At 38.4% G+C, this 26,909-nt stretch overlaps 1 protein-coding gene across 1 annotated transcript; it reads right to left on the minus strand.

The window, feature by feature from the left end:
- Positions 1-386: 386 nt before the first annotated feature.
- On the minus strand, positions 387-23,935 carry LOC126262379 (store-operated calcium entry regulator STIMATE-like). The gene is made up of 5 exons (XM_049958975.1): positions 23,547-23,935; positions 5,552-5,696; positions 1,515-1,636; positions 1,237-1,433; positions 387-1,132 (listed from the first exon to the last, which is right to left on the minus strand). Exons 1-5 carry the CDS (start codon positions 23,668-23,670, stop codon positions 908-910), a joined length of 813 nt encoding a protein of 270 aa, XP_049814932.1. The 5' UTR covers positions 23,671-23,935; the 3' UTR covers positions 387-907.
- Positions 23,936-26,909: the final 2,974 nt, after the last annotated feature.

A 26,909-nucleotide genomic window follows, 5' to 3' on the forward strand; every position in this document is an offset into this window, starting at 1 on the left:
ACATTTGCGCACACAAACGTGGTAGAGAGTAAAACCTGCCTCAATGCATTGATACATGGACGGCTATAATATAGCACAGAATCAGTCAAATTTATCCATACTAGAATTACAGTATTACTCAGGCTTGATAAAATTTATCCAACAACAAATGTTGATCTTGAAAATAGAATGGACGGCCCACAAAAATTATTTTTATCTAGACATTTTTAGAAATCATAGAGGCAGCTGTGACAGTAGTAAACAATTCTGATGAGAGTATACACTTGCAAAATTGTAAACTTACACAATTTCAACACTCCAATAAAGCTACAAAGGAATACAGGAGGAACTTCTGTAGATAATTACACAAACTGAGCATGATCTGAAATGCATTTCCAAAGACAATATATAAAAAACATATTGTATTTTGTTTGTAAATTGTACACAGACGAAACAGAGAAAAATGACTCACATACTCTGAGACTCTACACATTAGGCCTTCTCAAACAGGCCTATGTAAAATATCAATTAATGGTAATAAATAAGAAAATAAATAAGACTATAAAATGTACATAATTCATTTTCTGAGCCTGCGAAACTATAATGAACATATCACATATTATAAAGCACATATTTTATGAATCTCGTAAGATCTTGCAGGACAGTATTGCTATATATTGTCATTACTACAAAACAGTTGAATGTACTGCAGACCTCATCCTCTAATGAAAGGAACATTGAAAAAATATACTGTTTAACTCATTAAAAGAGCCACCAATTTACAAAACTGGTTATTAGTATAGTTATTTGGTATAAAATATTCCATATGATTTGTCAGTCTAATACTCGCAACTCCTTCCAAAGAGAATGCGATTGTGGAATTCAGAGAATTAGTCTCATATTTTTGTTAGGAATTTCCAATCCAACACTAGGTGATTGTAGCATTTGGTAAACGTTGTTGGAGACATTCATTAGCTCCCAAGAGCTCTTCATCTGCAGACAGCAGAACATCAGATTCTGAATCATCTCGTTTTGCCCTTTTCAGTTTTCTGTATCTTATCTTGACCTTCTCAAGAAGACCCTTATCACTCTTGTAGCTTTTAAAATGAGTATGTCTCATAAGAAAATTGTCTGTGACCCAGAATATCAATGCCTGTAATGATGAAAATTTATATACATACTAAGTCACATGAAGCAATTTTATTAATTTCACTTGTTCATGTAATAAATACAAGAAAAATTTTGAAGAATACTTACGTTTACAAAAAAGGGAATGATAAATATAACTAAGGCCAGCTCCACCTTCGGATTTGTTATTGGTGAAAGTATGAAATCCCTTACACTGTTCCAGAAGCCAAACTGGATCAGCAAGGTAATACATGCCTTTACTATGATCATCAATAGGACATACAAGCAACACTGTGCTAACCAGGCATTAACAGATGGGGGTTTGCCTGCAAACAAAATGTTATCATTATAATGATGAAATTAGAGCTTAGAAGGTTAATCTTTAGACAAAGGATAAGTGAACTTACCATATTCACCAAAGTTAATAGCTTCCCACTTGTTTACTTTTGATAGATACTGTGACAGCCGAATGCCTATATAAATTATAAGCAGCCCAACAGAGGAGTCCAAGAGAAAATTAATTATGTACCTGAAATACAAACTCAGATTAATGCTGTCACCTTCTATAGATACAATCTGTTACATTACTACTAAATGAAACTTGTATGACACTATAACTGGTAATCCTGAAAGACAAAAAGAGAATGAAAATGTGTTTAGCAAGAATGCTGAAGAGTACAAGGGTAGACTGCGTAACAAATGAAGGTTTACTGAACTGAGCTGGGGGAATAAGAGTTTCACAGCACAATTTGCCCAAAAGATGAAATAGGTTGGTATCACACAAGCTAAGAAATTATGGAATAATTAATATACCAAGGGAAGAAAGGGTAAGGGTAAAAACTGGAGATGATAAAGGCTTGAATACAGCACCAGGTTCAAATAAATGTAGGTTGTATTAAATTTACAGAGATTTAAAAAATCACAGTGCTGCATCAAACAAGTCATTGACTGAAGATGATAAAAAACAAAGCTGTTAACTAAAACTGGCAACTCATTTTCTAGTCTGAATAATATTAGAGTATTGAAGAATAAAAGGAAAAAAAATACTGACTTTTCAGAGAATGGTCTTTTTATTTAAGTTCTTGATATCACTAATATGGCACAACAATTACACCAAGCTTTGAAAGTCAAATGTACAAACTATCTATCAATAGCATTTGTTGAATAATCTGCTACAGTTGTCCTCATTTTAACAATTAGTAAACAGAAGACAGTTTTCTGTTTCCATAAACTACACTAGCCCTAAGATAATGCAGAATCAAAGGACTGAGATAGTGTACCAATAGTTAAAAAATTATTTTAAGGACATACATTTCCCTCTACAATACTGTGCACTTTACATGTTTTCATCTGTGACCACAGTTTAGGAATGCCTTTCATCTGTACCATGTTCATGAAAAGTGTTGCCATGTCTGAATCCAATTGTCAATTCCTTAACTGTTGAAAAGACAGAATACATTCCCTATAAACCTTCAGCCTTGGATACTTTCTTATTACCAATATACAGACCAAAATACACCGAGCAGTGACATTAATGTGACCACCACATGTGTTTGACGTCAATGTGCAATAACCGCTCACAGGCGCCATGTGGCAGCACTAGCAGTGGAGGGTATATAAAGCCTGTAGGGCAGGAGGGGTGCAGAAAACAGTCCATTTGTTATCATAATGCTAAAACAGAATTATTTAACTTATGTCTAAGCTTCCAGGTCAAGAGTGTAAGCAGTTCTGAAATGGCTGAGGTTTTAAATTGTTTGTATGGCACTGTCATTAAAGTATACCATGCAAGACAAAATGGCACTATCCACAACCAGTGCTGGGGCAACTGCGGTGCACCACAGTCCACAGATGACAGGGGTGAATGACAGCCGCAGAGGTGTGTATGGGCCAACAGATGTTCAACAGTTGAGAAACTGACCACGCAGAGGAATCTAGGGGGCTACCATCAGTATCTCCTCAATGACAATTCGGTGAACATTGCTGCCTCTGCGCCAGGTTCATGACCCATGCTGACTACTGTTCATCGGCAACAAAGACTGGAATTTGCTTGCCAATACCACAACTGACATCCACTAAGTGGTGACAGGTGGTCTTTTCAGATGAATCAAGCTTTTGCTCCAACGGACAGATGGCCTTTGGCATGTGCAGTGGGAAATGTCTGAAAGCAAACAAGGAGGGAGCATTACGGTCTAGAGAATATTTCTGTGGCATTCCCTGGGTGACCTCGTCATCCTGAAAGGCACAACGGATCAACATGAGTATGCATCTATCCTTGTGGACCATGTCCACCCCCACATGCAGTCCGTTTTTCCTCAGCACAATGGCATCTACAAGCAAGACAATGCAATTTGTCACACAGCTCACAATGTACATTGTGATTCAAAGAGCACAAGGATGTGTTTATTGTACTCCACTGGCCATCACTTTCGCAATATTTACATCCAATCGAGAATCTGTGAGACCACCTCAATCAGGCTGTTCTTGCCATGGCTCATCAACCGAGAAAACCTAGTGCAGCTGGCCACGGAACTGGAGTCAGCAACACTTCACACCCCTGTCGGTACCTTCCAGAACCTCACTGACACATTTCCTGCATGTCTCACAGAGATCTGTGCTGCAAAAGGTGGTTTTTAATGCTGCTGACAGGAGGTCACAATCTGTCTGGACAGTCTGATATCCAAAGTTTCCCACTGAAGAATCTTTAATTCTGGTCTTACTTTTGCATTAAAATCCCTCACTATTGTCTTTAGTGAAATTTGTTGTCGTTTGTGTGTATCAACTCTATAGAAATCTTCAACTACTTCATCAAACTGTGTAAAAATTAGTGCACACACATGAATAGTTTCCACAGATAATCTTTGATTTACTTTTAAAACAAGTGTGATTTACCTCGTATTCAGGTCCACAGTCTCAATTTCTTTCCGAAAAAAACCACTTAGTCTCCCACAGACTGTTTAATTTACTGGAAAAAACTGAACTTTATTTCATTGTTTATTTTGCATCACTAGCCAGGATTGAATAGGTGGCTGCAATGTGGTATGAAAAGTGTACACAAATAAGTAAAAATTAAATCAGAACAAAATTACTGTAGTTTCACATGGAGAGCATTGTGTTCTCATAGTTCTTTTTATTGTATTTATATAAAAGGAGTTCTGTATAAGAACAAATTCCTGTTCCTATAAAACATGAGTCAATTTTAAATATTACAGAACTCCTCATCAACATAATCTGCATCTGAAAATGACCACAGACTAAATCAGGGTAGTAAAATGAAATAAAATGTTAATGGAAAAGTTCAATTTGTTCCAATAAATTAAACAGCATATGGCAGACAAAATGCTTTCGACCTTCAAAAAGGGTCTTATTAATCTGTCAGATTCCTTCAAAATCTTTAATCTTTGTAAATTATGTTGTTCAAAATTACGACCATATTGAATTCCATTTTTGCTCTGTTTCTCTGTAGCAAGACTTACCCCCTGATTACAGTTCTAAACAGTGTTTATATTTTTCACCACACCATTGATAAATCCACTCCAGTCCAGTTTGTGTTATTTGACCTACTTCTGTCAATGCCCAACAGCAAGAACAGTTGTCTACACCTTCCACTGTCTTACCCACCTATTTTCACTGCCCCCTCCCTCCCACCTCTGTTACGTTCAATGCACTTAGCCTTTCACTCTTATTAACTCACGCATGATGTTTAAGCAGTAATATCTGTCATGCATATTACAATTATGCTCTCAGGTTTTCAAGGCTCATCTGATGCAGCCCCTAACAATCTGTATTTCCTTCTCATCCCGTGCAGTAAGTCTCTGCCGACCAGTGGTACTGGGTGACTTTCCCGAAATCTACCCCTTTTCTTAAACTTCTCCAGTCCTTTCCCTTCATCCCTCTTCCTTCCCCTTAAACCCTTCTGCCTCAAGGAGCCACTGACTCTGAAAGCTTGCCTTATTTATTACAACCTTCTTTTGTGTGTATGTGTTCTGCCACTGCTTGGTGTGTAGATTTTTTATCTATCCAATTAATTTACAAATACACATTTCTCAGCAGAGACCTTAAAATTTGTTATCTCTGCCCACCACCAACTCTCCTCAATGTTGCTCACTGTTAATGAACAGCAGCTAAGAGACTGGATCCAGAGCATAATACTGTACATGAATGAGAAATTCACAGCCAAATACAAATCCTTTATCCGATCGCTGTGCCATGAGCTGTTTCATTAGATCCATTCAGAACAAACTGAGCTGCTTATACGAGTTGGCTAAGTTGTTTGGTACTGAAAGGTATGTAAGCGAGATTGTGTGAAGTTTGGAAAGTAGGAGACAAGTACTTTCTCATGGACTGTTATTAAATCACTATAATTTAATAAAGTACATAAGCCAATAACAACTTATTGCTGTATATGAATATCCGAACATATATGCAATACTGATCCCTTACTTACCATGTGCAAGGATCACCATGGAATGTGCTTGCCAAATACACATTTGCAAGATGTATTACTAATGCTCCCATTCCTTGTTTAGAAGTATCATAGAACCAGATAAGCCATGGGCGTCTTTCATACCGTGGCTCACAAAACCGTTTCACTGTATAAACAGAAAAATAGTTTTAAGAATACAAGAAAACCCAACCCACTGAAAAAGAAAATCCTCTTTTTTTTCAAAAATTATGCTCTAAAATGTTAAAACTAGTTAAATACCAATTAGTCTTATTTTAACAAGAAAATACATAATTTCTGTCACTACTGCTTACTAACAGTCATTGGACAAGTCATGGCGCAAAGCTTAGTTTGAGTTCATGAGTGACATGTAGGAAGGTGTTTCTTCCTCTCTCTTTCCAATTAAAATAATATAAGAAATAACTGGGCCAGCATCAGCTCAAACATTTCATGCCTCAAACATTAATATTCAGCTTTCAGGAGATACAACAAGGAAACTTAGCTTGCCAGGCAACAGAAAAATTCTACCAGCTGTCACTCTTTGAAACCAAAACAAAGAAAAGTGATACTGTGTCTGAACTGGAAAGAACTTTGCAAATAAATTATCACCTCCAAAATAATAAACACAGAAATGGCCTCAATATGAAGTTGCCATTTACTCGATATGTTACATCTGAACCTGACTTTCCAGTATGTGATGCAGCAAGAAGTTTATCATTCCCATACTGGCACTGTCATCATCTGTCCAGCTAGTTAACATATTGAAATTATCATCACGAAAATTTCAATGGGAACTGGAGAAATGTTGGTGTGATAGCAGTTCACCTACTCTTAGCAGAGTTGAACATGTGAAAACAAAAAACTACAAGTAACTGCAATTATTTTTCTGTGATCATTGTGGTGGTAGTGATGGCTTCTCCTGCTAGGTGCCTTCAAAGCATCACACTGTTGAATTATTTGACCAACCATCATTCGTGCTGAAATGTCAGTTAGGCCAGAGCACCTTTTAAGTTATTTAATGTGTTTGGTGACTTGCCAGGTGCAAATATGAAAGAACATATCAACACAAAACTTTTGTCAAAAATCATTACATGCAATAAGGTGTCGTGTTTTGGTTAAGACTCACAAACTGGGACCAACTGACAATCAAGAGGGAGGCTGGTTTATCCCACAGCTGGGGGGGGGGGGGGGGGGGGGGGGAACCTACAACCTCTTCAATTTTCTGTTCACTTCTTCTGTATATTATTTTAGTCAATTATTTACGAGGATGATATATCAGACTGAGTTATGGTCTTCACATTTTTCTGCTCATGCTTTCTTATTCTACATTTCTGTCACCAGCAAACATGGTGAGAACACAAGCACGAGTGTCCAGGCTTATTACTTGCTGAAATGCCATGAGAGATTTTGGCAATTATGATGGTCCTTTAATTACACATGGTCCACTCACATTACATTAGGACAATATTTATTGTTTACTATTCATGGAAATTTTTCAACCTCAGCCTGAAATCTTCCTCATGGTCTTCCATATTGTGGTAAGTTCCATGAAAGAGTTTAGAGGGAGAGGCATTACTCCTATGATTAAACTTTGAGCTATTTAATCATTTGTCAATTTTTTGTCATCATGAGCTGAAAAATTAAGGTATTCTGACAGCTGAGTCACATATCACAAATGGAAAGGATGCCCCTTAAGACTGAATACTGTAAGGAAATAGGGTATAATAAAGAAAAAACCAAGAACCGAAGACTGATGACAAAAATCTGAAATGGAGACCCAACCACATGAATACAGACCCATATCCAACCATATCTATCACTAAACTCAATTTTCTGATAAGGAAATGAGTAATAGTATCTGCTTTTTGTAGTAATTTAACACTTTGGTTTCAACAGTAGTGTAGTGGTGCCCACAGCTGGCTCTGTGATAAGTGTTGTGCCATAAGTAACTTATACTACACAGTAAGTCTGGGTATTCAACAAGGTATCAAACCACTGTATCTGCTCCACACTGACACTTGGGCTGATCTTCCTGTCAGAAGATATATTCATGTATGAACTGCATGAATCCAGTGTGAATGTGAAATAGGGCAATGGACCCTCCTCAAGAAGTGCAATGACATGACTCAAATTTTGTGCTTATTCAAATTTGGTCAACTTGCGACCATGTGAAACAGACGATTTATGACATTCTCTTTTCTAGATACCCAATACTACTACTTTCTTGCTCTGTTGCTCTCTTCTTTCTTCTGTCCAAGACACCCTCTCTTCTGTCTGTTATTCCCAACTCCGGTAGATATTTCTTAAATTCTACAAGTAATGAAATTCTGGTTTCGGATTTTTGTCAAAGATGATGATGATGATTTTTTGTCAGTCTCGTCATCCATTCTTTTTAAGTGGCAATAAAAAGTAATCCTTCACTTTCTCATTGTATTTATTATATTTTTCCACCTGTTTTCATCTCAAAAGGTTTTGATATTTCACCTAAAATTTTAAATTTGGAAGTTCTATTATTTGGTTAACGATTGCCAATGTTTTACTGTCAGCTCCAAATACTTCTAGGACATTGTATATGTATCTCTACTGACTAAATCATAGTCTTTTTAAAAGTCAACAAAGGATGCATAAAGATTTTGGGCTCGAAGTTTCTTGTGCCTGATTACTAGATTTAATACTTGCTCGACACATGATCTTCCTCTCCTAAACTCTCATGGTATTCTCCTAACTGTTCCTCCATTGGATTTTCTAATATATTTTCCAAAACTTCCGACAGGATTTTGTGTGTCACTGGGGCGGAGAGATATCTGTTGGTAACTGTTTACACTTGCTTGTCCCACTTTAGTCTAATGGTAGAATAACCAATATTCCCTATCTTCTGGTATTTGTTCAGTCTCCCACATTTTTCTACAACAGCTTTGTTTTCACAGAACTTTATTGTTTTTTAGTTCTTTAATAATTTGTCACTTTTCCTCCCATTTACACAGAATAAAGCATCTTAGATACATCCTTAAATTGGTTTCAGGAATTGGTAACATCAAAGGCTTTGCCTTAAAGACTGCCCTGGCTAGCCCATGCATCCCATAATTTCCAGAGCGCCAATGTGATTTTGTATCCAAAGGAAGTCATTGGGTGATGCTTATTCTGTACAGGTCACTTAAGAACGATTGGATGTCATGTATTAGGATGATATGGACACTACTGAAAACGTCACTGCATAAAGAGCTTCTCAGATGCAATGAATTATTATACTGATGAGTGCTTGTAGCAGAGATATCAATTCTGCTGTATAAATGCTACTTTCATTCAGTATAATGTGGTATTCAAAGGTACTATTATTTTTTCCTTCCCCTCTGGAGCAATCTGTGTAGATCAGGCTGAACTGAGTAGATCCGAAAATGGATAAACCTGCTGCTGCATTAACGATAATGCTGTGTCGGAAATCAAATTATGCTGCAGGACAAACGGATATGCCACAGTAGTAATTATGGTGATAGGATAGCAGTGTGAGAGTCCTAGGTAAAAAGAGACCACTTATCAAACAGTGCCAAAATATTACATAGTTGGTCAACTTTATTTAAACAATTTCTATGTAAGTGGATGTCTGTGTTATGGAAGCAGGCTGAATAACTAGGATATTCTGGTACTCTACTTATTTTAAATCTATAATAAATTAGGAGTTGTTGGCACCATCTGTTCAAGGAAGACCTTTACAGGCCTTTGTAGAAAGATCCTGTTGCAAGCCAGATTTCACTGAATGTATAGAACCTAACAAATCTAGACTGTGTGACCAAGCTGTAGGTGATACGTCCACAATCTAGATGGGTTGAGAATGATTATACACTATTATGAGAACAGTTCTATATTATAAATGCACAAATCAAAACCAGTGCCCAGTGCCATAGACAAAGCTTGGACAAAAGGAACAAGGCATTATTGGTGAAGCTCTATTATCAAAACAACAGTAATGTTGCAGCTGCAATTCGAGAATATTGCCGGGTCCTCTTTCTCCACCTTCTGTGCGGAGTGTGATGAAGTAGTTTGAATCAACTGGAGAACTGGGTGTAGCTTCGGGAAGAGGCAGGTGACCAGTTGCAACACAGGTGGTTGATGAAATCACTGTTGCTATGGAAAACAACGCTGCATGCAATTCCCGATCGTCAGGCAGTGCACGTGCTGTGTCATGACAGTTGAACATCACATGGTCAACTGTATGGAAGGTGCTTTGAACCATTCTCAAATTGCATCTGTACAAGATCCCATTCATACAGCAGCTTGCACCATATGATGTACAACGACGTGTTGACTTCGCTCTCCACTTTCTTGTAAGGATTGAAGTTGACAAGGGCTGGCCTCGGACTACCCTATGGACAGACAAAGCTCATTTTTCTTTGGCGGGTGAGGTGAACTCTGTGCTTGAAGTTCCTCTGTACGGGAACATGTCACCGTATGGTGTGGCTTCATGGCTACGTTCATCATAGGCCCATTCTTTTTTGAACAGGCTGGCATTCAAGGACAAATGACGTGCGGTGTGGCTGGCTAGGTTACTGCGATGTGCTTTGCCATCATGTTATACCCACCCTACAGAGGCACATTGATCTCAACAATTTTCATGCAAGATAGGGCCCCACCGCACATCGCGAAGTTCACCTGCTTCTCCAAAACACATTTGGAAATGATTGAATTACGATCCAACTGTTTTCAAATGCTTGGCCAGCATGATCACCTAAAATCGCCTCCCTGTGACTGCTGGTTGTGGTGCTAGCTGAAGGATAAGGTTTACCTGGAAACATTCACACAAGTGTTGATCTGAAGCGCAGCATATCAAGCGAAGTAGCCAGCATACCTACAGACATGCTTCGTTCAGCTGTACAAAATGCAATCCTGCACTTTCAAGACCCTTCTCAACACTGATGGGTGCCATATTGAGCCTCTTTTGTAGTTGAACCAGTATGTAATGGTATGATGTACTGTAGCAGCACATTAGAAGTGTTTCAATTTAATTGAGTCTGCATTATTTCTCTTCCCCATGTCCTTGATATTAATGCTACCAAGTTTGGTACTCATACACTACTTAGTTTTCATTTTATAATGTGTTGAATAGGGAAAATTTAATTATAACCACCCAGTATTTGGTAAAGGCTTGGGGGCTGAACCGTTAACTCCTGTTACATGCAGCCAGTGCAGTTTACTATGACACACTGCTTCATGCACCAAACTGTATGATGTGGAGTGCGTGTATGCCATAGAAACGGGCATTATGCCAGCCAGTGCGAAGAATGTGCTTGGCTCATGCATGGCAAACTGGGGGTTCCCCAAAAGCTTAGCCAGGCCAGAACAGTTTTAAAGTTTTTCTTGTAAATAGGAATTTTATGAGACTGAGTTCTGGTTATAGTTTAAGTATGTGGTTATAGAGAATACATTAAAGAATGTTTTAAATGATACTTTCATTATGTAGAATGCTTATTGTAGCAATGTGAATAGTAGCGATGTAGTGTGTCCAATTCTGTAGAAAACAGTGGTATCTTGTTATGCGATATTCCGCATATTTGGTAAAGTGTGTACTTTGATATAGGATAATCTGGTAGTCTGAAGACCACCGAGGAATAGTTAGTGAATATCAGTTATCTCTCAGATTTAAGATAGACGTAAATAGTTGTGGTAAAGTGTAAATCATGTAACCGAAGTTTAATGGATTCCTTTTAGCACTCATCTGGATGACCTCCAACTTATCATTATTTAAGGTCAATTGTCAATTTTCGCACCATACAGATATCTTATTTAAATTGTTTCTCAATTTGTTTAGATCTTCTTCTGATTTTAAGAGGCAAGGGTCCAAGAGGCAACAGTCTCGGATGACTAGGATTTCCTGCCTTTACGTCATAAGAAACTGATCTAACACAGCAATATGCGGAGGTACCACATGGATTTGAGTGGTTGTGATGTCATCAACTGAATCACCCAAGGTCCCTGAGATACAGTGAGCACGATAGCAGAAAATCTGCCTACATTATCTTTTCACACTAGAGATTTGACATAATGGGATGAGGAGTCAACATTAAGAAGGATTATGAAGTATCAGAGGTGTACAAAGGGCACAGGAGGGTAGCTGAAAAGCAGCTGTGACACTGTGAGCTACGTATTTACGTTTTTGATGAATTGGTGATTTCTTATGAGGTGATAGTATTATGATGATGTGCTAGGGTAATTATTACATTGTATTGTGGGGGATGATGAAGTATTATTTGTATTATTTAACTCTTATGAAGATGAAGTTTTTGTTCGGGATTCTTAATCATGAAGATGTAATGGATTCATTGAGTCATAGTATAGTGATTTTCTTACCAGTCAACATGTCTGAGACTGCGACCTTAGCAATGCTACGATAGGCTACGTTCTTTTGTAAATAGTTTTCCTCATTTGTTATGTCATAGTGATAAGGCAACAGGATAGTGTGTGTATAGAGATTAACACAAATGAGTTCCTGCTGGGCAAGAAGTATATATATATATAAGAGGTGTGTGATGTATGCACTACGAGAATGTGTGAGATGTGAATTTTAGCATGTGATGCGTTTATGGAGAGGCTCTGGGTCATTAATACTAATGAATTTGGGGACAAAAGTTAGCTGCATTAACATGGAAATATTAATCAGCAAGACTAGTGAGTTTATTCTGACAGGATGTATCCTTGATCCCCATTCCCTACCCATGAGGTGAAATGACACAGCTACAACTGGTACAAAAAGAAAAGGTGGAAGAAAAAATAGTGCAAACAAGGACCTAGAGATCCTGTGTCTGTTAGACAGTGGAATGAGTGTAGAGAAACGAGGGGAGGGGTGAAGACACCAAAGTGCAAAGATTATTCAAGAGCATGTCAAGATGGAGAATGCACAGGGTAAAAGCAACTGTGATATATCAGTGCTTCTATTTCAGCCAATTCACAACTGGCAATTCAGTTGGCTGGGTTTTTCCTGGGAGGAAGGAAATGTAATGGCACAAACGAAAGGCAGTACCCAGTGCTGCAGACAAGACACCAAAATCTGAGCACTGACTGTCACAAGCCAACAACCTATGCTGATAAGAGCACCCTCCGCCAAGTAACTGCTTCCACACCAACATACTACTGCGAGTCAATGTCTACCCAGGACACTGACCACCCCTTTTGGGAAGCTTCCATGCTACGAGGGTTCATAAACAAGGAGGAACGCAGTCAGATGTGTTTTCCATGTGGTCAGCTCCAGACAGCTGAATTTAAACCCTTCGGTCAGGTGAACACATCTTCGGCATGGCAGGGCTATGTTATGACACCTGCCGTGTGTCAGTTATCGCTGCGAGATCAAAAACATTCTACTGACACAGTCATAATTAGTACATCTGAGCTATTCTGTGCCAGAGAATAGCATACTTGTGACATGGCCAATATTCTGCCACTGCCAGACCCCCTGTTGAGCAATATGCTGCTTTCTCACAGTCAAGGAACAAACACGTGACCAACTGACTCCGTGCTACCGGAGCCCACCAGCCACCACTCTAGCCAATGGTCCCGGGGTTGACTCTGGGCAGTATCTTCATCTTCTGCCTCCCAACAAGACATCGGTGACTGCCGCACACCAGAAGCGCAGCCATGTTCAGTGTACCACCCACTGCTGCATCAGCAACTGAAGTGTCTGCATTCATCGAGTAAGCAGCCTTCTTCCAGCTGAGCATATACACCATAGGCTGTTCATTATGCCTGCTGCTCTGATGCAGGATAACACAGGCTGACTATAGCCCTTGCCCTACACAAGGGCTCTCCCATATATCATTGAACAAACCTAAGAGAATAGTACAGAGCTGTTATGTTAACACTCATGCCTCTCTACAGCCTGTGTCCCTCACCTGCTACATTCAATCTTCCTCTGGAATCTACATGACCCCAAACAAAACCGCTATATTCAGGAGTTACCTCATTTCTCCCTCGCCATCACATAAATCCAATGCATCCCAGGTGAGAGCCAAGCCCTCCTGGAAAACCCTAAGACTGCTCCCTTCACCCAGTAGCGTTATAACACAAACTGCCCATTACAGTATACTCCCCAGTAGGTATTTCAGAGATAAAATAATGAGTTAAGATTCTGCATACAAGTAGACTTCAGTTGCTTGATGTCTGGCACTGAATATTGAGGAATAAGTACAACTGATTGTGAAAACACCTGCTTCCAGTTGGTGATAAAAGTATACTTTGGGGTGAGTGAATAAGTCCAACTCAGTAAAAATGCGTAACCTGGGATTTCACCCATGAAATAAAGTTTCCACGATGATAGGTGGTTCCTTCTGTAGCCCATAGGGAGGAAGTGGTTCTGGATAGTAAGACAACTCACCAACAACTGTTTAACAGCATTGAACAAAAGAGTGATTTACTAAATTGTGAACTGTCTACAAACAGCTACAATCTGCAATGACTGACGATGACCCCTGTCTACAACATGTAGGCTGTGGATGGTATGTCTAATGGCAGTAGTTTTTCTCAAATTGACATATTCTTGGTATTTCGATAGTGGTAAATGAAAAGTTCCGAGCATTCTTGATCTCAGTGATGAACTGTCACTTGCACCATACTCCCAAGACATGACCACAATATCTGACAGATATTACACATCTTTCCCATGCTGCATGCAACTGTTATGCCATAGGCCAGGGCAAGTTCCATGGATATCCCAGTCATGTGACATGATGAACTATTCCATTGCTCTGTAATCAAACAGCACTGGATTTTTCTTTTTAGTTTTATTCCTTTTTTTACATTTGTTTCTTTCACCGAGGTCAAGGTAGATGCGCGCACGCACGCGCTCACACACGCACACGAGTGCGCACTCGCACAACAGTCAAAGTTTTAAGTATGACCACAATGTAGCACTAAAGTTTCAGTGTGTATAAGAACATGTACCTACACACACATGAAATGTTAATTACGCAATCATTTTTTGAGGTGCTAATTAAAACTTTGTGACTATCCTGACATACTAGTTCCACAATAATGCCTCTAAAGCAGACAACAGTAAGAAATAATTTACTGACATCTGCAGCTACACGTTTGGTGAACGAGGCAGATAGATCACACAACGGAAATAATTATTAATCCAACAGATCTACACTATTTTGCAAATACCATATCGTTTGTGACTGAGGGTACTTCATGTGTCACAATCATTTACTATCTTTCCGGTTCCATTTGTGGATAGCGTGCAGGGACATCAATCATTTGAGCTGCAGTTTTACCTTTATGGTCACTTTACAAGTTGCATATGCAAAGAAATATGTTGTTTATGCTTCTTCAAACATATCCTCTTACAATTTGCTCTACAGGGCACATTGTCTCTAGTGTCCGTCACCCGAGTTGACTATATACGCGAAACACTTCTTACTAAATGAACATACGATTGAATGATCTGCTTTTCTTTGGGTCATTTCTATGAACCTTACCAGATAAGAGCAAGAGACTATGTAGGAATATTCAAGACTTAGTCAAATAATGGTTTCCTATGGCAGCTCCTTTGCAAGTAAATTACATTCCATTAGCACACTTCCAGTGAATCTTACACTGGCATCTGTCACTTCTACAACTGGTTTTATGTGGTTGTTCCACTCTTAACATTCTTGAAAACATATTTTTCTTAGGTATTTAATTTCCAGTGACTTACCTCCAATTGGGTAATGAAGCAATAAATAATACTTTTTGCCTGTTCATCCACAATACATTAAATGTTTGAATGTTGAGAATAAATCAAATTCCTTACATCAAAATTCAATCTGCTGCAATTTCCTAAAGAAATACCATACATACAGCTTCTGACACTATGCACCAGGTTGTACATAACTCATTTCAAAAACTGTTATTTCCTTTCTCAGGAAGGAAAAAGTGATACCTTTTGGGATGTTTGGCAGATAGTGTAGATCACTCAGACTCTGTAAGATGAGTGCAACCCATTCGTTGTGAGGATGAGTGGGCATAAAGGTGAAGGACGACGCAATAGGAGAGTGGAGATCAGAGAAAATGTATGGCATTCTACAGATCAGAATATGGAATGTTATATACCTTTGTGTAGGACATAGGTTAGGATCTTAGAAAATTTAAAAACAGAAACTTGCAGGGTGTAGTTAGATATAATGGGAATCAATGAAATACAGTCTCAGGAAGAGGTCAGTAGAGGATTAACAACACACAATCAAACAGGAATAATACAGGAGTAGTTCTAATAATGAATAAGGAAACAGGAATGAACAGCATAATAAACTCATTATGATAGCCAAGACAGATACAACACAAACATCCACCAAGCAGTTGTAGCACAACTTTATATGCCCACATGATGTGCAGATGAAGAGATTGAAAGAATGTATCACTGAAATAAAAGAAATTATTCTGCCAGTAAGGGAGTAAAAAATTTAATTGTGGTGGTGGAATGGAACTGGAATTCAATATAAAGAATACAGACAGAAGGTAAAATAGTAGAACGACAACAACAGGGAGAAATTGTGTGAAAGCAGATGCTGGTTTGAAGAATTTTAACCAGGGTACTAATTAACCGCTGCTAACATGAAAGAAGGTTGCATATGAGGATAAAACTTGGGGACATGGGATTGTTCGAGATAGATTATATAATGGTGCAATAGATTCTGAAAACAGATTTTAAGCTGCAAAACAGTCTCCAATGGCAGATATCAACTCTGTCTATAATTTACTGGTTGCAAACTCAAGATTAAGAAATAGTGGAAAGGTTCAAAATTAAGGATAAGCAGGCAAAGGGAATACAGATTGACAGAAAGTGTGAAATTGCTAAGAAGGAATGACTGGAGGAGAAATTCTAAGCTGTAGAAGCATACACGAGTGCAGGAATAATAAAAGCCACCTACAGCAAAATTAGAGAGACCTTTGGAGAAAACAGAAGCACCTGTATGAATATTAAGAGCTCATTTGGCAAAGCAAAAACAGGAAGGGCTGTAGAAAGCAAAGAAACTTTAAGACCATATCTTAGAAATTGAAGACGATAAATAGGATACTGTGAGCATAATTTGACCTAGTACTGACAGACCTAAGTTGAAACAAATCCCTACGAGTAGATGACATTTACTGACTTCTTTGGGAGAGCCAGCTATGACAAACTATCCCACCTGACATGTGAGACAGATGATATATAGCCAGACTCCAAGAAGAATGAAATAATGCCAATTTCAAAGAAAGCAGTTGCTGACAGGTGTGAATATCACTGAACCATCAGTTCAACAACTAATGACTGTAAAATGCTGACAAAAATTATTCAAACACACACGGGAAAATTGATCGAAGGTAACCACAGGAAGCTCAATTTGGTCTCTGGAGAAATGTATGACTATGCAAGACAATACAGACCCTACGACTCAATACCAATACATTTATAGGATGCTCTTATAGTGTTCAGTGCAATACAAGCACTGAAATTCTTAAGGTACCAGGACATAACACAGAGAGCAAAAGATTATCTACAACTTGTGCAACAACAAGACTGCAGTTATAAGAGACATAAAAGGGAGCTGTAGTTGAGAACAAAGAGAGACACGGTTGCAGCAAGATCAACTGAACCTACCAATACCAAATGTTGACTTCTGCAAAGTACTGATGATATGGCATGTGACATTATACACATGCAAAAAGAAGAATGGACACTGCAAAACAATTGTAATTTTTCTGGTGGCAGACTGATCTGTAGCATAGCCCAAGGTATAGGACAGGACAGGACAGGTTAGATTAGATTCAGTTTTCATTCCATAGACCCAAAAAAATTAGATGATTCTCATGGGCATGGAACATGTCAGAAAGTACAACATAAAACATTTGAATATAATACTTACTACCCTCATCATTTGTCAGGAGATTGTCAAAACAGGTGTATACAACAATGCGGTAAACTGGAACAGCTAATATTTATAGAATTAATTTGCTGTCAGAATGAAACAATGTTATGCTCTATTAATAAATTTATCATACACAAAATTACCAATCTTCACTGTTGTGACCAAGTGCTGTCAAAAGTGAAATCAACAGACATTTTTACTTAAGCTGGCTTAACAGTCTGTTAAGATATTCATTTATAGGGTAGAAGGAGTTGCCTATCAAAAAGTCTTTCAAACTCTGTTTAAACCGTGCTTTATCTGAAATCAATTTTTCAATGGTTGGTGGCAATTTATTGAAAATGTGTGTTCCTGAATATTGGACCCATTTTTTGGACCAAGGTAAGTCTTTATGTAGATTGCCCTTATTCCTAGTACTGATACTATGTAGTGAACTATTGGTTGAAAATAGAGATGTATTACTTGCAACAAATTTCATTAAGGAATAAATATAATGAGAAGCAGTGGTTAGAATGCAAAGTTCCTTGAACAGGTTTCTACATGGTGGTGTTGAATTTACTCCACAAATGATTCTTATCACACACTTTTGCACCCTCAAAACTTTTGCTCGGTTTGATGAGTTGTCCCAGAATATGATCCCATATGACTGTAGTACATGACAGAATGAAAGTAAACAAAGTATGCAAGTTTTTTTTTTTATATTTGTATCTCCTACATCTGACATCATTCCCACTGCAAATACAGACTTGTTTAGGCGCTTACCCAATTCTGTGGTATGCCCTTCACAACTGAATTTAATATCGAGTTGTAATCCCCAAAACTTAACACTGTTAACCTCTTCGATCTGCATGTCCTCATATGTAATACACATGCTGGAAGGAAGTCTCTTACAGATTCTGAATTGCACATAGTGGGTCTTCTCAACGTTTAATGACAGTGAATTAATTTTAAACAATTTATTAATGTAAGTGAAAATTTTATTGCCAGCTATTTCTATATCTGTACTTGACTTGCTACTTATTGCAATGTTTGTATCATCAGCAAACAAAATAAATTTAGCATCTGGCACTGTAACAGATGAGAGGTCATTAAGCAATGGACCCAAGATGGAACACCACATGTAATTAATTCGCAGTTGGATGAAGGCTGACTGCTTACTGCATAGGTATTTCGGAACGACAGCCTTTGTTTCCTATTAGGTAAGACTCAAACCATTCCGCAGCATTGCCAGTGACACCATAATATTCTAAGTTACTTGAGAGAATGCTGCGGTTCACACCGTCAAAGGCATTTGACAGGTCACAGAAAATGCCAGTAGCCTCTAATTTATTACCTAATGAATTAAGTACAATCTCACTGTAAGCGTAAATAGCTTTCTCTATATCAGAACCCTTAAGAAATCAAAACTGTGACTTGGACAATATATTACTTGCAGTCAGATGCCTAAGGAGACTGCTTGAACAGAACATCTTCAAACATTTTTGAGAAAGCCGGCGAAAGTGAAATTGGTTGATAGTTTGATAGTATCTCTTTATCCACCTTCTTGCAAAGAGGCTTAACTTCAGCATATTTTATCCAGTCTGGAAAAGTCCTGTGGATACGAGATTGACTACACAAATGACTTAAGATAAAACTCAACTCGCACGAGCACTCTTTGATTAACTTAGTTGATTTCTTATCATACCCACTCAAATAATTATATTTTAAAGATTTTATGGTGGATGCAACTTCTTTGGGAGATGTGAGTGCCATTCCCAGTTTACTAAAGTTATTTTTAAAGTCTGGTCTCAGATACTCCATTGCACTGTCCACCAAACCTGATAAGCCCAAGCTGTCAGTAGCATAAAAGACATCCTTGTTTAAGAGGTTTGCAACACTACATGCACTTGTTACTGAAGTCTCATTTATTTTTAGAGCTATCTATTCCTTTTTGGCCCCACCTCTCTGTCTTAACTATATCCCATGATGTTGTGGTCTTCAGTCCAGAGACTGGTTGGATGCAGTTCTCCACACTACTCTATCCCGTGCAAGCTTCATCTCCCAGTACCTACTGCAACCTACATCCTTCTGAATCTGTTTAGTGTATTCATCTCTTGGTCTCCCTCTACGATTTTTACCCTCCGAGCTGCCCTCCAATTGGTGATCCCTTGATGTCTCAGAGTATGTCCTACCACCTGATCCCTTCCTCTAGTCAAGTTGTGCCACAAATTTCTCTTCTCCCCAACTCTATTCAATACCTCTTCATTAGTTATGTGATCTACCCATCTAATCTTCAGCATTCTTCTGTAGCACCACATTTCGAAAGCTTCTATTATCTTTTTGTCTAAACTATTTATTGTTCATGTTTCACTACAGTCCACACAAATACTTTCTGACACTTAAATCTGTACCTGATGTTAACAAATTTCTCTTCTTCAGAAATGCTTTCCTTGCCATTGCCAGTCTACATTTTATATCCTCTCTACTTTGACCCTCATCAGTTATTTTGCTCCCCAAATAGCAAAACCCATTACTACTTTAAGCGTCTCATTTCCTAATCTAATACCCTCAGCATCACCTGATTTAATTCGACTACATTCCATTATCCTCGTTTTGCTTTTGTTGACGTTCATCTTATACCCTCCTTTCAAGACACTCTGACAGAATTACAATGTCATTGGCGAACATCAAAGCTTTTATTTCTTCTCAATGGATTTTAATTCCTACTCTGAATTTTTCTTTTGTTTCCTTTACTGCTAGCTCAATATACAGGTTGAATAACATCGGGGAGAGGCTACAATCCTGTCTCACTCTCTTCCCGAACACTGCTTCCATTTCAAGCCCCTCGACTCTTATAACTGTCATCTGGTTTCTGTACAAATTGTATATAGCCTTTTGCTCCCTGTATTTTACGCCTGCCACCTTCAGAATATGAAAGAGAATATTCCAGTCAACATTGTCAAAAGCTTTCTCTAAGTCTACAAATGCTAGAAACTTAGGTTTGCCTTTCCTTAATGTAGCTTCTAACATAAGTCGTAGGGTCAGTATTGCCTCTCGTGTTCCAACATATCTACGGAAACCAAACTGATCTTCCCTGAGGTTGGCTTCTACCAGTTTTTCCATTCGTCTGTAAAGAATTCGTGTTGGTATTTTGCAGCCATGGCTTATTTAACTGATAGTTCAGTAATTTTCACGTGTCAGCATCTGCTTTCTTTGGGATTGGAATTATTATATTCTTCTTGAAGTCTGAGGGTATTTCGCCTGTCTCATACATCTTCCTCACCAGATGGTAGAGTTTTGTCAGGACTGGCTCTCCCAGGGCCGTCAGTAGTTCTAATGGAATGTTGTCTACTCCTGGGGCCTTGTTTCGACTCAGGTCTTTCAGTGCTCTGTCACACTCTTCACGCAGTGTCGTATCTCCCATTTCATCTTCATCTACATCTTCTTCCATTTCCATAATATTGTCCTCAAGTACATTGCCCAGGTATAGACCCTCTATATACCCCTTCCACCTTTCTGCTTTCCCTTCTTTGCTTAGAACTGGGTTTCCATCTGAGCTCTTGATATTTGTACAATAGCTTCTCTTTTCTCCAAAGGTATCTCAAATTTTCTTGTACGCAGTATCTATCTTACCCCTAGTGAGATAAGCCTCTAAATCCTTACCTTTGTCCTCTAGCCATCCCTGCTTAGCCATTTTGCACTTCCTGTCGATCTCAGTTTTGAGACGTTTGTATTCCATTTTGCCTGCTGCATTTTTGTATTTTCTCCTTTCATCAATTAAATTCAATATCTCTTCTGTTACCCAAAGATTTCTACTAGCCCTCGTCACTTTACCTACTTGATCCTCTGTTACCTTCACTATTTCATCTCTCAAAGCTACCCATTCTTCTTCTACTGTATTTCTTTCCCCCATTCTTGTCAATCGTTCCCTAATGTTCTCTCTGAAACTCTCTACAACCTCTGGTTCTTTCAATTTATCCAGGTCCCATCTCCTTAAATTCCCACCTTTCTGCAGTTTCTTCAGTTGTAATCTACAGTTCATAACCAATAGATTGTGGTCCGAGTCCACATCTGCCCCTGGAAATGTCTTACAATTTAAAACCTGGTTCCTAAATCTCTGTCTTACTATTATATAATCTATTTGACATCTTCCAGTATCTCCAGGCTTCTTCCATGTATATACTATATCCCGTTCAGTTTTTATTTTGTTGCCTGATGTAATTAACTTTTTCTCATAATAAAGCTGCTTTGATTTCTGAATTACTTGCTTCAATATTTTGCTGTATTGTTTGTAATGCATTACAATTCTAACATCAGAGCTCTTCCTAGATAATAGATACTGTCTCCTTTTTGTCCCACGTGATATATTTATTCCTTGTGCAATCCACAGTTTATTTTCTGACTTGTGTGTGATTTGAGTTACCTTTAGAGGAAAACAAAGCTGACAATTTTGTTCAATGCTAGATAAACCAACAAATATGAATGTAAAATACTAATTATGGTTAAATACTGATCTATAGCATATCACAAAGCCTAGATTATACAGAAAAGTGGCAGTTTATTTTTGAGTTAGTGAAGTCGTATAAAAGGCTTCAGTTTATCTTTGTTGCCCAATATTATTCAACCTGTACACTGAAAAAGCCCAAAAGTAAATCACGGGGAAATTTGGAAATGGAACAAATGTTCTGGGGGAAGAAATTAAATATTAGAAGTTTGATGATGACATAGTAATTGTATCACAGATGGTAAAGGACTCTCAAGACCAGTTCGACAGTGTGGATAGTGTCTTGAAAAGGTTCTGCTCTCTTTGAACTGTTTATCATCCACCTTTTACTTCTGTACAAGGTTGCACTCCTGGTAAATGCCGTCAGGGAAGAATCAGATACCAGCACTGCTGCAACATTTAACTTTTTTTTAACAACTCCAATCACGAGGGGGAGGTGTGTGCATGACATGGTGACTGCCCACCTGTTAATGAGTCACATAGCCTGGCAGCTGTACATTGTGTGGTGGTGGACAAGGTCAGCAGCACATGGGTAGGCCCCAGGGCTAATGGATCAGCTCCACATACACGAAGTTGTGTAAAGCAAGGTGATGGTGAGGAAACTAGTTTAGAAAATTAGGAACTAAATTTGGGAGTTTTGTTATTTGAACAGAAAAATAAGAGGCACTGGTGTAAGTAGAGTGAATATGAATTACACACTGGCAATAGCAAGAAGACAGAAGTGTAGGTGTAAAACCTTAGGAGACCAAGGCTTTAGAGTAAAAAGGTTCAAATTGATATAGGTTGCAGCAGGAATAAAGAGACTTGCAAAGGATAGACGAGCATGGGGATCTACATCCAGCCAGTCTTTGGACTAACAACAAAACAACAAATATGAAAGTCGAAAATGTTTGCATGTGTTCTAATGCAAGATACAGACTGAAAGAGGTAACTACAGGGTCACACAGTGGGGAAAAAATTAGGCTCAGTAGGGACTGAAGGTTTGGAATTAATTTTTTAGCAGAAAGGAAACTAGAGCCATCAGGACAAAAAACGTTCACACTATGAGAAAATAGTATAATAAAATCCTAATCTAATGTGACAGCAGTACCTAAATGAACAGCAAACTGTCTTCATTAGATACTGAAAAAACATGCCCATATGATACAGAAGTTCTTTCTTTCTTACTGTTATTCTCCATAGGAAGCGACTGCGCACAGGTTTGATCTGATGTATCTACTATTATTTACGGGTAATGTAAGGGAGGCAAGTCTCTGCTTCAGTACAATATAACAATCTCCCCATACCACATCTGAATATAACAGAGAGAAAGTCATCTATACGAGTACTCTATCTTCATTGTTACCCATCCGATATTTCAGAGTAAGTTAGGCAGTTCATATTCGTAAATGTAATACGCCATCACAGAATCGTAATGACAACAGTCACCGCTATTAAAAGTGACGACTCAAAACATACTCCAAACTAAGTCCTAAAAGATGTCATTTGGCAGTTTTGTCTTTACTCTATTTCTGCTTCCTCGTATAATTAAATAAGTAAATTCTAAAAAGTGCATGAATGTATCCTCCACACAAAAATTAGTAAAATAAATAAATATCTGCTACGCAAAAGCAAAGCGAACTACTGTATCACAGTTTTACATACTTACAAATAAGGCACGTAAAGGCCAAACAGGCTAATAGTATTTGTAGAAACCATCCAAGAGAATCCGTGAGAGCATTTTTTCCGCAGTGTGGGTCGTCCAGTTTCACTTCAACATTTGTTGTATTCATTTGTAAAAATGGAAAACACTTTTAACTTAAAAACATTATTTTATATTTAACAGATAGGAGACACAGACTGTAATTTTTACAACAGTACGAATTATAAAATTAATGTGGAGCTGGTCACTGTGTCTCACAATATTACTGACTCCTCTTATGACGCTGCTTATTCACTGTACGCAACATCCACCATGCTATCTTCACATCAACTGACATTTAATCCAAAGATGTTTCAAGGTATTAAGCCACAAAGCAAAGATTTTCTTCATACTGCCATAGCCCACTCTACACAAAAGCTGGAGCCACAGGATAACATAACAGTCGCCTGGATTTTGTTGCCTACTGCACTAGCAGCGCGCCAAACGGCCAGTAAGTAAAACTGTGGAGCTCGCACGATTGTGAAAGCGAAAGCGAATGTTAATTGCTTATTTTGATTTATATAATAGTTTTCACAACGGGATCGTCTGTAGTGTAATAAATTGCAGCAACAACAAGAATATACCTTATGTCTTTTTTTAGGTTTCTTAAGGACCCTGAGAGGTATATACCTTCGTGAACTGTATCGTCAGGATTCGCTTGCAAACTACAGGTGCATTAATGATGTACTGTTTCGTTTTAGGAGCAGAATAGCTAGTGAATAGCAGACGAGAAGATCTTATGAATGCAGACAATAACAAACTCGTGTGGAATGCAGTACCCACACTGTTTGACATCCCAAAGTGCAGGAAGTGCAGGAAACGTAGTAGGTGAATATGGATTGGGGGTAAGAAATGAAAGAGGAAGCCGCCTGGTACAATTTTCCACACAGCGTAATCATAGCTAACATTTGGTTCAAGAATCATGAAAGAAGGTTCTATACAAGGAAGGAACCAGCCTGCATTCGCTGAGGCAGATGAAAAACTGTCTTAAAAACCATCCACAGGCTGGCCAGCACACCGGACCTCGACACTAATCCGCCGGGCGGATTTGTGCCAAGGACCATCAAGCCTTCCCACTTGGAAAGCAGCGTGTTAGAGCATGCAGCTAGTTGGGCAAATATTAGCGTACTTTCTCCTCTAGAGTCTAGTTTTGAAATGAATATTATGCCAAGAACTGCTACCTTATTTTCTATTTCTCATCTGAATAGGATATGATAAAACAATTGCTCTAAGTACACTAACTCCCTATGTCCTCTCTGAACAGCGTGCAACAGTACTGCACATGGTCACATGATGCCTAGTACCCACAAAATTCCAGACAGAAATGCGATGAGAAGCATACACCGAGCACGGGGTTCCTATGTCACTGAAGCTGAGTGTGCACAGTAAAGCCTGTTTTCTTTCTCTTCAAAGTAGTCCTCTGGCAACTGCTCAGACGGACGTACCATGCCACAGTGTTTCACATGCTCACATGATGCACCAGTATGTTTGCAATACCAAGCAGCAAAAGATCCTATTTACCTTTATTGTTCCCTATACTTCGAACCAAACCAGTTTATGAATGTAAATAGCTGCACATGTGCATTAACACCAGTTTTCTGGCGCCTGAAAGTAACTCTCTGGCAGCTGCTCAAATGAACAAGTGTTCACTCTAAATGGAACATCAATTCAATGGCACTTTGCTTAGCCCAGTACAAAACTGTTCAAAGTGAGGTTATGATATACAACAAATAAACAGTTTATTTTCGTCTTTCCATCTTGCAGCACGTTTCTCCTTCAATGATATTCACCTGACTTAACAACAAATCAAGGGCATTTGTTTATAAATACCAGGATCCTATGGTCTTCAAATATAGTTTTTTTTTACTTGATCACTTTCTGTTGCTGTCTATACTCAAATTTCTTTGTCAAAGATTTGATCAAAGATGTGATCCAATATTCCGTCCAATATATTTGACAAAGATCTTTGTCGTAGCGCTAGAAGGGGTATTCACTGTCATCTAGTGATGGGCTAAACTGCGATTTTCCGATATCAGTGATTTCTGTGAATGCTACTTTTCAGTATCTGTTATTCTTAACTGCGATTTGTCGCAGTTAAGAGTCGCAGTTAAGGAACATAGGTCGTGTATCCCTCCGCCACTGCTATTTCTGCGATTTCTGCTACTTCCGCGATTTCTGCTACTTCTGTGACTTCTGCGATTTCTGCTACTTCTGCGATTTCTGCTACTTCTGTGACTTCTGCGATTTCTGCTACTTCTGCGATTTCTGTGACTTCTGCTACTTCTGCGATTTCTGTGACTCCTGCGATTTCTGCGACTTACTACTGTATGAAAAAGTTACATCTGTCAACACGGAAAATTGCATCGCAACAAACCTGTCATTGGCAAGTATGTTTTACGTTTTTTCTTCCGTTGGCTTTAATTTTGTATTAAAGAAACAACTGTGAAAATATTAATAGTGTAATTAATATGTAAGTAGCCGTACAGTACCGTAATAGTTCGTATTTAGAAAATGAATTCTAACATATTGTTATGTTCACAGGTACCTGAACTACATTTCAGTCACTCAGTAAAGTGATAACTCAAAATATCATTGTCAACAGATCTGAAGAAATTGCCACTGCGTTTTTAGACCGTTTTCGTCAGACGAGAGGTTACTTTCTAAGCGTTTCGATGGACTTAATTACTTCAGTGAGATCGTTCTTGCAAATGTGATATTCATTATAGCAAATATTAGCAATCTACTCTGTCAATTATATTTCTAGTAATTAATGACAGCAAAAATTGTTAAATAATCCTTGTGTTTTTGCAGACACAGTTCTGACTCTGATTACTGGTTGCTGTACGTATCTATCCACATCAAGGCTGTTGGGAGAGACTCGTGAAGATTCAAGACAGCTCTTAGAGGATTTGCAGTTTAAAAGTGAAACAATTGTGAAATAAGTGTGTGAATGATTAAGCTGTGTTTTATTGAAGTTGTTGTGCGATTTTAAAGGAATAATAAATGTCAAATACAGTGAGTGAATAATAAAAATCTCATTTTCCATATGTTAAAGCCGTCCTATACCCATAATTTTCCGCCACTTACTTATTGGTAAACACTTGTTGGAGAGCGACATGCCGCCCCCCTCCCCCCGCCCCCTTTCTTCACAATCTTGGTGTGACACTGACCTGTAACATATCCCGAAGTCTACAATATGCATTTTGAGGCTGTTGATATGAAAGTGGGAAGTACAGATCTTCCAGTTAAATCAGGAATAGCTTAAGTGCATTACTTGAAAGTAACACAGGAAAAGCTTACTTATGTAGGTGGTAGTAGTGTCGGCAAAAA

Source organism: Schistocerca nitens, chromosome 6 (assembly GCF_023898315.1).
Source record: "Schistocerca nitens isolate TAMUIC-IGC-003100 chromosome 6, iqSchNite1.1, whole genome shotgun sequence".
Lineage (NCBI taxonomy): Eukaryota > Metazoa > Arthropoda > Insecta > Orthoptera > Acrididae > Schistocerca > Schistocerca nitens.

Coding starts and splice junctions, on each gene's coding strand:
- LOC126262379 (XM_049958975.1), bottom strand. CDS start 23,670: ATGAATACAACAAATGTTGAAGTGAAACTGGACGACCCACACTGCGGA. Junction 5,697..23,546: donor GGCCTTTACGTGCCTTATTT/GTAAGTATGTAA, acceptor CTGTTTATACAG/TGAAACGGTTTTGTGAGCCA. Junction 1,434..1,514: donor TATTAACTTTGGTGAATATG/GTAAGTTCACTT, acceptor TTTTGTTTGCAG/GCAAACCCCCATCTGTTAAT.